The following is a 14,644-nucleotide window of genomic DNA, read 5'->3' as shown; positions in this document are numbered from 1 at the left end:
GTCTTCTTAAATTTAGAGCCTTCTCCTGAACTAAAAGAAGTCAGCTATGTTACGATACAACACAACGTGTGTAACCAAGCGTGACTTAAGGAGCAGGATGTTGTGGGCCGGAGGGTGGGGCAGGGTCGGCTCCCTAAACCAGTGTATCTTCCGGCGTCTCCAGGGAAGCCCATGAAGTTGAGCTTAGCAGCTGAGGAGGTTGCCACGTTTTATGGGAAAATGCTGGATCACGAATATACAACAAAAGAAGTTTTCCAAAACAACTTCTTTAGCGACTGGCGGAAGGTACGTGCTGCGCGGCCGCGGTCTCTGGGTGTCGGCCTGCTGCGGTCAGACGCTTGCCCACCCTCGCTTCTCTCCAGTGGCTGGAAGGCCAGGCAGAGCCAGGCTTGGAATCTCCAGGAAAGGGAGGTGGCGGGGTGCCAGGAGTGGCATTTTCTGGCCCCCAGGAAACAGAGATACTCGTTGGCAAGCTATCTGAATATAAGGTGCTAGTTGTTTTTTCTTTTCTCGTTGAAAAAAAAACTGGGTTCTGTGTGCGTCTGCACTCATCTTGGCTACACCTGTGGACTCCGCCCGGAGAAAGCGCACCCCAGACCCCCTTCCAGCTGCTTTGGGCAGGACACCAGCGCCGCGTGTGTCCCCTTCCCGGCTGGCGGGCACCTGGGTTCTGCCACAGGGTGTGGTGCGGCTTCACACCTACCTCTGCAGGGACCTGGGGGTTGGTGGGGCTGCGGGCTGTGTGTGTGTGGCTGGACTGGGGACCGCCAAGCACGTGTGTGTTCCCACCGCGCGTGGGGCGGTGGCCGACTCTCCTGGTGGTGAGTGAGGGGCCCCCTACTGCCATGCGCAGCCCACGCGGCAGCCAGAGGGGGCAGTTCTTCAGGTGCGGCCACGGGGCCCAGCTCAGAAGGCCATTAGGAGGAAGCACTGGGGCCTCAGCTCTCCATCCGGCCACCTGCACACCTGGGCCACCTGCACACCTGGGCCACCTGCCTGAAAAGGCTCTCCTTAGGGGACAACTGCAGAGGCTGCTGGTCGGGGTGGCCTTGGCGTCTTTGCCCAGAGTCTGCTCCTCCTGCTTCTGGGATGTCACCATTCCCTGTGGAGTGGGACCCCTGCCGTGGTGGGGGAGGGTCCCCACTGCCCCTGTGACTGTTGCCTGTGTTGGATGTTGAGAACGCGTGTCTGATTTTGGGGCAGGAAATGACAGCAGAAGAGAGGAAAGTAATCAAGCACCTGGACAAATGTGACTTCACGGAGATCCACAGATACTTTGTGGATAAGACTGCTGCCCGGAAGGCCCTGTCCAAGGAGGAGAAGCAGGTCGGGCTGCTCTGGGGCTCAGTCTGGCTTGGGCCCCTGGGGCCTTGCGTGGGAGGCTGCTGGTATGCAGAAGACGACCCCCTCCTCTCACAAAATCCGTTCCTGTATGATTCTTCTAGACGAGCCCCCGACAGGGTGTGGTGAAGGGGCCTCTGATTCTGCTCCGTTATTCTCAGACACTTTTGAGTTAACGTGGCCCCTAAACGCGTTTAAAACGCGCTCTGCCCACCCAGCGCACGGGGGACAGTGGCCCCGCCGTGTGAACCAGTGGCTCCGGAGTTCATGCTCCGTGGTGACGGTGGACCAGCACAGCTGCAGCCGGGAGCCGGGGGCGGCCGCCTGCCTCGCTGGGCCTCCCGGGCTCCTCCCGCAGCAGTGAAGGGGCTCTGGCGAGTGTCGTGCACCCGGCAGACGTGGGCACCGGGCTCGTCCCGTTTCTTCACCCCTGACGCCTACACGCTATTCTGTGAACGCAGAAGCTCAAAGAAGAGGCGGAAAAACTTCAGCAAGAGTTTGGCTACTGTATCTTAGACGGGCACCGAGAGAAGATCGGCAATTTCAAGACCGAGCCCCCTGGGTTGTTCCGGGGCCGCGGCGACCACCCCAAGATGGGGATGCTGAAGAGGAGGGTCCTGCCGGAGGACGTGACCATCAACTGCAGCAGGTGCGCGCGGGGCGGGGGTGGTGGGGGTGGTGGTGGTCGGTCCCGCCTCTCACCCGGGGGAGTGGGGCCCGATGTGGGGCGTGTCTCCGCCACTCCAGGCTCTGTGGGCCGGGTGGGCGGGCACCTTCCCCGCAGATGGACGCTCCGCGGCGGCCCACGTGCCGTTTGCTGAACCAGCCCGTGTCACTCTGCCGCCTGCTTGAGGTTTCACTCCACCAAGAAGGCGTGTCCGTGTCCTTCCAACACAGTTTTCCAGAGTTCAGGTGGTCGAGATGGTCTAGTAACACGTGAGCGTTTGGGACTCCAGGCCACGCTTCAGCAGGAGCTTCGGTCCCTCCGCTGCGTGTACCACGGCCGAGCCGGGTTGGCAGAGGCGTCCTGGCAGCCTGGGCCCATCAGGCGCCTGGCGGCGGCTTGTGTCCCGTGGAGCTGCTGAGCTGGCAGCGTGTGTGGCCTCGGGGGTGGCCGTCCTGGTTCACGTGTGGTGGTAGCTCTGAGTGAGCCCCTCACGTGCCTGGCGACACAGAGGCCGCGACGCGAGGGCGTGGCCTGGGCGAGGAGGCACGTGCGGCGCCAGCGCAGCCGCAGGAGGCGGCGGCGTTTGGCCCGTGTCTCGGGGCAGGGTCTTGCATCGTCGGGTTTGGGTCACTCTCCTGCTGCAGGGACTCCGAAGTACCCGAGCCTCCGGTAGGTCACCGGTGGAAGGAGGTGCGGTGCGACCGCATGGTCACATGGCTGGCGGCGTGGACAGAGAACGTGCAGAACTCCACCAAGTACGTCATGCTGAACCCCAGCTCCAAGCTGAAGGTGAGCCGGCTCTGACCCGCTGCCCCCGGCTGGGCCCGGGCCGCTTTGGCAGGGGGTCCCTGAGGTCATGGGCACTCGCAGGCCGGTTTTGAAGTGATATCGTGTCCAGCGGCCATTTGTCTTAAAAAACAAGGTATTTAGACTTACGCTCTCTTTACATTTCGCTGAGTTTGGAGTCTGCCCCCCGGCCCTGAGCCGAGCAGGTGAGAGCGGCCCGGGAGGAGAGTGGGCGGTGTCCTGTCTGAAGGGATCCCCGGGGTTTCCTCTGCTACTTTTGCTCCCTTCGTCAGGGGGAGAGGGACTGGGAGAAGTATGAAGTGGCTCGGCGCCTGAAAGGAGTTGTGGGCGAGATCCGTTCTCAGTACCAGGCCGACTGGAAGTCCCGAGAAATGAAGGCGAGACAACGCGCCGTGGCCCTTTATTTCATCGACAAGGTGTGGATGGTTCCAGGCTTCCCCACCTGCTGTTCACAGACGCTCCAGTCGGTCGCAAAGACCTGGTTGCACGGGCAGCTGGGGGAACCGCGGGGCTCGTGTGTCCTGAGCCGGAGCCTCGGGCAGGTGGAGGGGTGGGTGTGTGCCTGAGGGGGCGTGTCCGTCTGCGCCCCTGTGTGTGTGCACCACGTCCTGATGGGCCCCGTCCGCTCAGCTGGCGCTGCGAGCCGGGCACGAGAAGGAGGAGGGCGAGTCGGCTGACACGGTGGGCTGCTGCTCGCTCCGTGTGGAACATGTCCAGCTGCACCCAGAGGCCGACGGCTGCCCGTACGTCGTGGAATTCGACTTCCTGGGAAAGGACTCGATCCGCTACTACAACAAAGTGCCGGTGGAGAAGCCGGTGAGTGCCTGGTGTGGGCGGTGGCTCGTGCCCCACGCTCGCCCCTGAGGTCTGGGCGCGCTCTTTCAGGGAGCATCAGAGGAAGGCACAGGGCCACGAGGCCCATTTGCCTGTCCCGTCAGGCGTGGTGGCCAGGCCAAATGCCCGTCGGCTGAACTGGACCTGCCCCCCAAGGTGCCGGTGCCGCCACTGCTCTTCCGGTGGGTTCGGGTGGCATTCTAGAGGCCAGGATTCCGAGGGCAGGGTGTTGGCAGGGCCGTGCGCCCTCTGCGGCTCTGGAGAGAAACCTTCCAGGCCCCTGGCGTCGGGAGGTGCCCGTGCATCCTGGCGCGTTGGCTCGAGCCTGCAGCGGTGCGCTCCGCCTCCGTGGTCCCCGCGCGTCTGTCCCTCTTCTTGGGAGGACACGGCCCTGTTGGAGTTGCCCACCCCCTCCCGGAAATGTGACCTCGTCTTGACTCATTGCATCTGCAAAGACCCTGTTTCCGAAAAAGGTCACGTTTTGAAGTTTCGGGAAGGACGTGAATTTGCGGGGGACGCTGTTCACCCCAAGGCACCTGGGAAGGGTCTTCTGGCCGCTGGGCGTGCAGCTCGCTGCAGTCTCTCTGGCGGTGCCCCGGGTCTCCCCTCTGTGAACGGTGAGGTTCAGGGCTTGAGCCTGCTGGCTGACCGCCGCGCCCACGGCGCCTGGCCTCGCACCTGCCGATGGAGGGACGGATGGAGTCGGGGGGGCCCGGGGGGTGAAGTCTCTGGTTTGCAGAGGACTCTGAAGGGAAATCAGGATTTCCACTCCTTCTGGAGTGATGAGCCCTAGAGTGTCAGTCACCCTGGCCTCCGTCTGGGTGGGCCCCGTGTCATAGCAAGGAGAGCAGATCCAACACTGCCCACCTGCAACTTACACACAGACACGGCTGCCCGAACACAGAACGGGAGGCCTGGGGAGACCGTCGAGGGTGACAGAGAAACACCCACTCGGAAGGGGCTGCACGGCGTGCCCAGGCATCTGAAATCTGTTCCAGGGCATGAGTTGGTGGGGAGCACAGGTGAGGAAAGGGAGAGGCTTTCCTTGGGGCAGGAGAAGGGGTTTTAGTAACAGAAGATAACCACCACGTGTCTCAGCTCGGGCCACTCTGAAGAGGCACCTGGCCTGGGCACCTCATTAACAGTGCTTCCACCTCCTGCTCTGGAGGCTGGAGTCGGGAGCTGTGAGCCGGTGAGGCCCCTTCCTGGCGTGGCCGTGCTTTCTCACTGTCCTCACGTGGCAGAGGGTGAGGGAGCACTGGGGCCACTCTCCTAAGGCACAGACCCAGTCAGGAGTCGGGGGACTTGGGGGCCGTGGTGCCGAGAGTGGGGGATGTTCCGGTCACTCTGGAGCTGGGCACCTGGTGTCCAGCCCCGTGGGGCACACGCAGAGCTGCATGGAGAGACAGGCCCAGGCCGACACGAGCCGGGAGGACGTTTGCGCTCCCTTAGAAGGACAGAAAGGAAAGTGAGGGTGGAGGGAAATTGGACAAAGGGACCTTGAAGGTCCTCTGAGGCGCTGTGGTGTCGGGCGAGTCTGACTGTGGACGTGGGGTCACCTGGAGGGACCCGGCGTGGGAGACAGAGGAAGGAGCCAGGGTGTGCGTTGTGAGGGGCTGTGCCAGCCTCGCGATGGACAGCAGCCTGGACACGTGGCACGTGACCCTGCGGTGGTGCTGACTGCTTCCTGGGAGAAACCCAGTCTGCTGGTCTCCCAGTTCTGTCGCACAGCTGGCCCTTCGGGCCCCTCGTTTACCTCCATCTCCTTGGCCCCAGGAGGCTTCTTCCTGCCCGGGGCATGAGGGGGTCTTTGTAAAGGCTTCTTCTCTCTGCCACAGGTGTACGAGAATCTGCAGCTGTTTATGGAGAACAAAGGCCCCGGGGACGAGCTCTTTGACAGACTGACCGTAAGCCTGGGGCACTCAGAGCAGTGCTGATGGGGTGACGCAGGGCTGCAGCGCAGCTCGGCCTGTCTGCGTCCAGAAGGGCCAGGCTGACGCCACGGGGCGAGCGTGAGCGCCGACTGGCGTGTTCTCCTGCACGAGAAGGCTGAGGCCATCTGTCTAACCACCAGCTTCCTTCCACCCAGAGGTGTGGGGCAGGGGGCTGGGAAGAGAGCTGTGAAACTGTCCACAAAGGAGACCACGTTTTGAGACCCACCTCCTTCCTCGTGTTCAGACCGCCAGTCTGAACAAGCACCTGCAGGACCTGATGGATGGCCTGACGGCCAAGGTGTTCCGGACCTGCAACGCCAGCCTCACCCTGCAGGGCCAGCTGAGAGCGCTGACCAGAGGTGAGAGTCCCTGGTGTGGGGACAGGGCGCCCACTTGTGGGCTGGTGCCCGGCTGCTGGGTTGGTACGGGATGCCTCGTGGCCGGTGTCCAGGGCAGAGTGGAGCTCCCCTGGCCCGCAGGGACGGGTCAGGGATGTGTGGGTCCCCAGGCCAAGCCATCCCTGCAGGGCCACCCGCACGGTTAGGCCCGCTGCCCAGTCTCCGCGTCTGCTCCTCCGCAGAGTTGGTTTTGAAGCGCCCGTCCAGCTCTGCGTGTCCCCCACTGTGTGCGGGAACCCTCTTCCTGCCACTCCCACCCCCAGCGGGGGCTCCTGGACGTGGGCCCGATGCTCTCGGGGGGGCTCTGGGGAGGCCTCTTCTCTGCCTCTGTGGTGAGGCCCTTGGACTAGGTGCGGAGCCTGAGTCCTGTCCTGTGAGCTCCTTCCTTGGGCGGCAGCGGCTGTTGTCCGGTGGCTGCTGCTGTGTAAGACTCCTGTCTTCTAGCTGAAGACAGTGTAGCCGCTAAGATCCTGTCTTACAACCGAGCAAATCGGGCCGTTGCTGTTCTCTGCAACCATCAGCGGGCAACTCCCAAGACCTTCGAGAAGTCGATGCAGACTCTTCGGTCGAAGGTGCGCGGCGGGCACGGCGGGAGGGCCTCTGGGGGCGACTGTGCGGCTCTCCTCCTCTCCCCTCCCTGGGACCGCACGGCCCTCGGAGGTGCTTGGGCAAATCAGGGCTGCCCGGGGCCAGGTGCTGGCCAGGAGGGGAGAACCGGCTAAGGGAGGGCCAGAGGCTGTCCTGCGCGGCCTTCTGGTGTGGAAGGGCCTGTAGCCCAGGAGGGAGGTCAGTGGAGCAGGGGGCCGGGTCTGGCTGGAGCAGGTGGTATGTCTGGGGCCTCTTGGCCTCACCCTGCCCCCTGGCCACAGAGTGACCAGTCAGGGCCAGTGCTCCGGCACCCTGACTGGGCAGACGGGTACCCAGGGGACCCGGTCAGCTGGGCCCTTTCAGGGCGTAGGGCCTGCAGGCTGTGGACGGTGATCCCTGGGACTGGACTGGGGTGGGCAGGAGCAGCCCTGACTGGGCCCCTCTTCTTTTGCAGATTGAGGCAAAGGAGCAGCAGGTGGCCGAGGCCAAGGCAGAGCTGAAGAAGGCAGAGGCCGACCACCAATCCAGAGGGGACGGCAGGTCCAAGAGGCGAGTGTCCGGAGGCCCCAGCCCATCTGAGTCACGGGGTTGGCAGTGAACCTGCTTTTCTCTTCACCAGTTCTCTGCTTTTCTTTCCAATCGTATTTTCTGATTCAAACAATACAAACTATATTTGCGCCAAAAGGTGAAGCAGTGCAGAAGTGCAGGAGGAGAAACGCCTGTACTCGGGCACCCGAGCTCCGGGCCACGTGGTTCTCTCCTTCAGAGGCTCTCGGCTCTTGACTGCGGGCGAGCGGTTCCGGCTGGTTCACAGAGCTGCGCAGCCATCGTCACCGTGCATTTTAGAGCGTTTCCATCACTGCAAACAAACCCCCTCCCCTCCCCCAGCCCCTGGACATTCGCACAAATGGAATCCCACCATCTGTGGACCTTGTCTGGCTTTTTTTGTTTAGCGTAATGTTGCTGAGGTCCAGCCGCCGTGTAGCCCGTCAGTGCTTCAATCGCCGAATATTCCGTGTGTGGCCAGACCACGTTTTACTGTTCATGTGTCTGGACGTTTGGGTGTTTGCACTTTGTGACTTCTGTCGTAGAATTGTTGGATTGCTCTGTAGCGCCAAGCTGTAGCATTTTAAGAAGGCGCCACCTGTTGTCCACCGTGCTCACGTTCTCACCAGCCGTGCGCTGGGTCCCAGTTTCTCCACATCCTCGCTGGACTTTTCTCATCTTCCCTCTTTTTGGTTACAGTCCAGCGGGTGTGGGTTCGGTTTGCATTTCCCCGATGGCTAACGATGTGTGAGGATCTTTTCTCTGCTTATTGGGCATTTGTGTGTGGTCTTTGGAGAAATGTCTGTTCAATCCTTTTTCCGTTTTTCAGTTGAGTTCTTTGGTTTTTTTTACTGTTGAGTTATAAGAGCTCATAATTCACTCCAGATACGAGTACCTTTTCAAATATATGATTTTTTTTTTTTTTGGCCGTGCCACGTGGCACGCGGAACTTCCCCAACCAGGCATCGAACCTGCGCCCCCTGCAGTGGAAGCGTGGAGTCTTAACCACTGGACCACCAGGGAAGTCCTCAAATACATGATTTGAAGAGACTCTCTCCCATTCTGTGTGTTGTCTTTTTACTTTCTTGGTAGTATGCTTTGAAGAACAAAAATCTTGATAAGTCTAGTTTTCATTGCTTATTCTTTAGGTATCATGTCTAATAAGGCTTTGCCTGACCCGAGGTCATAAAGATGCATTTCTAGGTTTTCTTATAAGAGTTTTGTAGTTTTAATATTTACATTTAGGTAGTTGATCCATTTTGAGTTATTTTTTGTAGATGGTGTGAGGTAAGGATTCAACTGCATTTTTTCTCATGTGGACACCCAGTTTTCCCAGCACCACTCCCACCAGCTGAATGGTCTTGACACCTTGTGGAAGATCAGCTGATGGCAGGTGTTTCTGGGCTCCGTTCTGTTCACGTTCATCGGTCTGTCTGTCTTCCTGCCAGTACCACTCAGTCTTGATTCCTGTAAGTTTGAAATCAGGAAGTGTGAGCTCCAATTTGGTTTTCTCATTAAAGATTGTTTTGGCTATTCAGGGTCCCTTGAAGTTCCCTATGAATTTTAGGGTTGCCTGGTCAGTTTCTGCAGGGCAGTCGGCCTGGATTTTGATTGGGATGCGTTGACGCTGTAGGTCAATTTGGGAAGTACTGCCTTCTTAACAAGGCCAAGCCTTCCAACCTGTGAACACTGGGATGTCTTTTCAGATGCGTCGTTCTTCTTTCATTTCTTTTAGCAAAGTTTTGGAGGACAAGTTTTGCACTTTTGGGGGTTGAGTTTATTTGAAAGTGTTTTATTTTCGTTGCTGTTGTAAATGGAATTGTTTTCTTAGTTACACTTTTGGGTTGTTCATTGCTAGCTTTGTTGCATGTCCCCGAGCCCGCCCACAGGTTCAGTGATTCGCCAGGAGGACTCCCAGGACTCGGCCTTGAGCTGAGATTCCTCACAGGGATGGGACACACGGACGGTTCTCAGGCCCTCGGGCTGTGCACACGACTCACTCCCACCCCCGGGCTCAGCCGGTGCTTCCGCCTCCTCCCCAGGGACCAGGATCTCAGGAGTGTTCCCCCTTGTTGGTGCAAAATCATGTTCGTGGTCAGTCGTCCTAACTTTGCTCTCTTTCCCAGACCTTTCATCTGGGTTTTGTGCACAAGGGGTAGGTGTTGCCACAGAGACGTCTGTATGCATCTGGGCCACATCCAGGTGCTGGCAGGACGGACTCTGGATTTTTCACAGAGGTCCTCATGTTTATGTAATGTCCACGTGTGTACGGCTGCATCCTCCTGCCGATCCGGTGAGCAGCAGAGACAAGATGGGCTGCATCTGGGGGTCCACCCGCCCCACTGGGCTGTGTGCTGGGGCAGCCCCCTCCCCTGCTACAGGCTGCCCTCACCTGGAGAGTCTCAGGTGGAGCGCCGAGGCATCCCTGGGGCAGCTGTCGCTGTGATGTGCCCCCCTGCCCCCCCGCTGGCACACGTGCAGGATCCACAGCCTGGGTCGCGGGCAGTCTCTGCATCAGAGACGCACGGCCCAGTGCACTTGATTTCTGACTGCCCTGCCAGAAAAACGGGCCTTTTCCTGGGGGCATCTGCAGGTGACCCCAAGGTCCAGCCAGCGGCTACGTCTGCATGGTTAGGGTCCCGCGAAGGGGTGTCCCAAATCTGCCACGACCCTGGGGTCTGAGGTCCAGTCCTGGAGCCTCCGTCCCACTTGCTCTCCTGCTGCAGACGGTGCTGGGTTTCTGCCTAGTCAGGCCCAGGCAGCAAGACCCGAGGTTCCCTGCAGACCGGTGGCTTTCCTGCAGCAGCAAAGTGGAGACGCCGCCAAGTCCAAGTCACAGGGCTTCCCTGAGCCCTCAGTCGCTTGTCCATCTGGAGGTTAGAAGTTGATCTGCTCTAAAGGGCACACGTCAGGCCAGAAGGTCACCAGCCTGGGTCCCGTCTCACGAGAGCTCGTTAGAAATCCACCCAGCTCTCCAGACTCCAGGACGTGTCTCCCTCTTGGGACAACCTCCTTCCTCACGTGAGCCCCTTCCCCAGAGATGTCAATCGGCAAACAGAGTAAGAAGGCATCGTTTATGGAGATGTGTTCGCTGCACTCAGAGTTGGAACTCTTAACCCTCCCACAGGCTGCAGCACAAGGCTGTTGAGTCCCCTTTACACTTTTCCTGGGCATCCTTTCTGATTGGGATGATTCCTCTGGCATTTATGAAGTTACAGGGATTTTCCTTTTTTTTTTGGCCGTGCCATGCAGTGTGTGGGATCTTAGTTCCCCGACCAGTGGAAGTGCAGAGTCTTAACCACTGGACCGCCAGGGAAGTTCCAGCCATTTTACATTTTAGGTCAGCTTTTTACTCTGCATCCACACGCGGTAGCCACAAAATACAGAGCCATCGCAAGAATTGTACTGTTTTTCTTTTTTTTTTTAATATTAATTAATTTATTTGTGCTGCTCCGGGTCTTCGTTGCGGTACACGGGGTCTTCGTTGCGGCCTGCGGACTCTTAGTTGCGGCGCGTGTGCGGGATCTAGTTCCCCGACCAGGGATGGAACCGGGCCCCCTGCAGTTGGGAGCGCGGAGTCTTACCCACTGGACCACCAGGGAAGTCCCTGTCCTGCTGCTTCTTACTGCTAATTTTTCCAAATCCCTAGCAGGTAAACCTTCACAGGGTTAACGTTACAGCTGCCCGGGAAGATCCCAGCTGGAATGGGGGTTGGGAGGGAGAGGTGAGGGCAGCAGTCTTTTCTAAAACTTGTTCCAGGCTTTTCTGCTTGGAGGGGAGAGCCGTGTAAACTTCTAACATTTTTGGCCCATCCAGAGCTCAATTTTGGGAATTTTTGGGTCCCTTCTCCCACCTGGAGAACAGAAGCCCAGGCATCACCTGAGCTGTATTTTCCCCCCTCACTTCAGCCATGGTGGCCAAAAGCAGCCTGAGGATCCGAGCCCAGTCAGCTGGGGTTGGACCTGTCATCTCCAGGCTCGCCTTCTCACAGCAGACAGCAGCTCTCCTGCTGTTGCACACCGAGCGAGACTCTGGGCCACCCAGGGACCAGGGGGAGGCGTGTCCTGCGCCAGCCCTTCGTCCGTCCTTTCCAGAACAGTGTCCTTGCCGTGTTTCATGGGTCACAGTGCTAGCGAATACCCTTTCCCGCTGACTCCCCAGACCACCTGCAGGTTCAGTGATTCCGTAGGACTCACAGGACCCTGCACAGTCACGGCTGTGATTTCGTACAGTGAAAGGTCATGTGGGCACCCTCTGCCTGGCACATGCCAACCTTCTGGACTCCGGAGGGAAGCAGGAGCTCAGCAGAACCTGTACTGTTGGTACACGACTCTGGGCTCCGTGAGCCTCTCTTTTCTTACTGTTTAGGGAGATGGGCGCCCTCCCGACGTCCAGCCTTGTAGGCAGGCCTTCCTCTCCAGGGCTGGTCGGGCCTGCTGTGCTGACTTGTCCTCTGCAGACCACGTAGAAGTAGACTTGATGCATGTGGGTTGGTCTCACACCCTGCACCCCACTGAACTCACCTGTTAGCCTTAGCAGTTTCTTGGCGGATTCCTTAGGGTTTAAGATCATGTCGTCCTCAAGTAGAGATGGTTTCCATCTTCCTTTCCAACCGGGATGCCTTTTACTTCTTTTTCTTGCCTGATGCTCTGGCTGGACCCTCCAGCGCAGTGCTGAGGACGGTGACCTGTGTAGACCCCGAGTCTTGTTCTCACCTCACGGGCAGAGCTTTGACTGTTGAGGAGGAAGTCAGCTGTGGGTTTTCTTAGGTGCCTTTATCAGGGTGAGGACGTGCCCTTCTGTTCCTTTTGTCGAGGTTTGTTTTTTCCTGGAAGGTGTTGGATTTTGTCAGATGATTTTTCTGTATCGAGACAATGCTGTGTTGCACTAATTGGATTTTGGGTGTTACATTCTTGCATCCCAGGGATAAACCCTGTTTGGTCATGGTGCAGAATCTCTTTTATACATCCTGGGTTAGGCTTGCTGCTGTTGTGATGAGGATTTTTGCTTCTGTATTTACACTGGATAATGGTGTATGGCTTTCTGGTGGTGTCTTTGGTTCAGTGTCAGGGTGATGCTGGTCTTGGAGGGACATGGGAAGCGGTCTCTCCTCTTGTGTTTTGTGAAAGTTTGTGAAGAGTTGGAGTTAATTCTTCTTTAACCATTTGGTAGAATTCACCAGTGAACGCCTCTGGGCTTGGGCTCTTCTTTTGTGGGAAGTTTTAAAATTGCTGAGTAATCGCTTTGCCTGTGGTCCCTGTCGCGTCAGCACTGGTGGCATGTCTCCCGGGAGCTGGTCTGCCCCACCAGGACACGGTCGTCTGTGGTCTCCCTCATCTTCCTTGTTTCTAGCGGGGTGACCCCTTTTATACGCGGCTGCTGTGGCTGTGAAAGCATGAAAGTTTCCTCAGGTGCAGGCAGGTGCTTTTTAGTCGTGGGGTGTGTGTGTGTGTGTGTGTGTGTCCAGCCATTAGACTGAAGGGTATTCACGTTCAGTGAAAAATGAGGCTCCCCAGAGGCAGCTGCTGGGAAGCCTCTTGTGTCTTCCAGGAGGACTCGTGTGTGCCCCCTGCCCCTCCCCTCTTGGTGGCATCAGCAGCCGCCTGCCATTTGCCGCTGGCACCTTGGCGTTCGGTTGGTGCTCTGGAGGCCACTGTAGAGCGGTGCCCGTGGCTGCGGCCCACCCTTGTGCACAGCCTGGGGACAGACCCCGCCTCACACGCTCCGCTGTGGTGTCTGTCAGGGCCGCTCAGCCTCTGCGGCGTTTCCTCCACCCGCGGTCCTTCCACACGTGTCCAGGTGGGTTCGGAGCTGGAGTTTCTGGAACAAGGACTGGGGTTGAAGTTCACGTGCACATGGATGTCGTGGCTGTGCCTGTCCTGTGCCCTCTGCAGGGTGCCCTGTCTGGCGTCTCAGGAAGGGCATGTGGAGGGTGAAAGGAGGGTCCTGCCTTGATAAATCAGCTTTTCTCTAAAACAGTAGAAATAAGGACTGAGCATCTTTCACAGATGTGAAAAGGCTTTTGTATTTGATTCTGTCCTTTGCCCCCTTTTCTGTTTGCTTGTGGCCTTTGGGTGCTTCCTGTGAAGTCAGGTCTGGGTGGATGGTCCCTGCTTCGTGCCGAGGGTGGTCTTCCCTGTGTTCCAGCCTTCTGGGACTCCCCCAGGAGGTGGAGGAGGGCAGTGAGGGGCAGCACGGGCCCCCCCATCACTGGGCTCTCCTGGCCTGAGTGGAGCTGGGTGGTGCCAGCGTGGGGGCTTGTGCCCCTCCTTCTCTCGCCAGCTTCCTGGAGAAGAGGGGACGGCTGCTGGAGAGACTGGAGGAGCAGCTTGGGAGACTGAGCACGCAGGCCACGGACAAGGAGGAGAGCAAGCAGGTGGCCCTGGGCACGTCCAAGCTCAACTACCTGGACCCCCGGATCAGTGTCGCCTGGTGCGTGGGCCCAGGCCGCCGTGCCCACTCGTGGCCTCGAGGAGGGGACTGGACCCCTGAGTGGCCCCAGTTCAGTCCCCTGGGCCCTGTGGTCAGCGCAGGTCCTTCCTGTGATGGGACCCGACTGGCTGGTGTGTTTAATGCTGAGTCCTGGGTCACTGGTCCTCTCTGCCCGAGAGCTCTGGGGCCGTGGAAGGCTGGGGTGGGACCCCGAGCTGCATACCAGCCAGAGAGCCCAGCCTGCCCACTGGGGGTGGGGTGGCTGGGTCGCCTGTGTGCCCCGTAAGCGTCCCCTGAGCACCCCGCTCGGAGGACAGCTGGGCTGCACTGGGGGACGTGGCCTCCTCCCCGCAGCTCTGGGCTGGGGGCCGTGCTGTGGGTGCTGTGCCCGGGAGGAGCAGGTTGGGTAGCCTGGCCTCCCGACCTCTGTCCCGCTCCTCCCAAGAACCGCGGTCTCCTCTTGGCAGGTGTAAGAGGTTTGGGGTGCCCGTGGAGAAGATCTACAACAAGACACAGAGGGAGAAGTTCGCCTGGGCTCTCGACACGGCCGGCGAAGACTTTGAGTTCTGAACGAGCGTCGCTGTGTCTCGCCGGAACTTGTTTTTTCCACCATTAAAGCGGATTTTGGGGGGATTGTGTGCAGAGTAGTGTCTTGTGTCATCACACAGAAGGTGGCTGCCGCCCGGCTGGGTGCTTTCAAGTGTCCCCTCCGCCATCAGGTGTCCCCTGGCCTGGCTGGGAGCTGGCATGGCTGTGTGCCTGGTCCCAGGCCCTGACTCGGGGAGGGCCCGACCGTCCCGTGAGAGGCCTGTGCCTCCCCACTCGCAAACTCTGCCCCAGCACCGGGCAGGGACCCCCTCAGACACACTGCACCTGTTCCCTCAACAGATGGGACGGCGGGGCCCGGAGTGCCCATGGGGCCTGTCTCTCCCTGGTGGGTGGGCGGAGTCCACGTGTCCCCGAGGGAGCAGCTGGCAGCACGTGGGGCTGTCCTGAGTTCCGTGCCAGCAGGAGTTGTGATGTCTGTGCCCTCAGGCTGCCTGGTGCGGCGCACAGGCCCTCAGGGGCTGGGTTCAGAGTCACGGGGAAAGATCTAG

The 14,644-nt window shown here is 59.3% G+C and overlaps 1 protein-coding gene across 1 annotated transcript; it reads left to right on the top strand.

The window, feature by feature from the left end:
- The first annotated feature begins 204 nt into the window (after positions 1–204).
- Positions 205–14,117, top strand: TOP1MT (DNA topoisomerase I mitochondrial). The gene is made up of 12 exons (XM_060116005.1): positions 205–285; positions 1,204–1,326; positions 1,803–1,990; positions 2,653–2,797; positions 3,088–3,231; positions 3,446–3,631; positions 5,488–5,556; positions 5,828–5,942; positions 6,426–6,553; positions 7,024–7,118; positions 13,398–13,547; positions 14,015–14,117. The coding sequence occupies exons 1-12, from the start codon at positions 220–222 to the stop codon at positions 14,115–14,117; spliced, it is 1,512 nt and encodes a 503-aa protein (XP_059971988.1). The 5' UTR covers positions 205–219.
- Positions 14,118–14,644: the final 527 nt, after the last annotated feature.

The sequence above is a fragment of the Mesoplodon densirostris genome, chromosome 13 (assembly GCF_025265405.1).
Source record: "Mesoplodon densirostris isolate mMesDen1 chromosome 13, mMesDen1 primary haplotype, whole genome shotgun sequence".
NCBI classification, from domain to species: domain Eukaryota; kingdom Metazoa; phylum Chordata; class Mammalia; order Artiodactyla; family Ziphiidae; genus Mesoplodon; species Mesoplodon densirostris.
The sequence above is the reverse complement of the archived record's forward strand: the minus strand, read 5'-3'. Positions and strand labels throughout refer to the sequence as shown.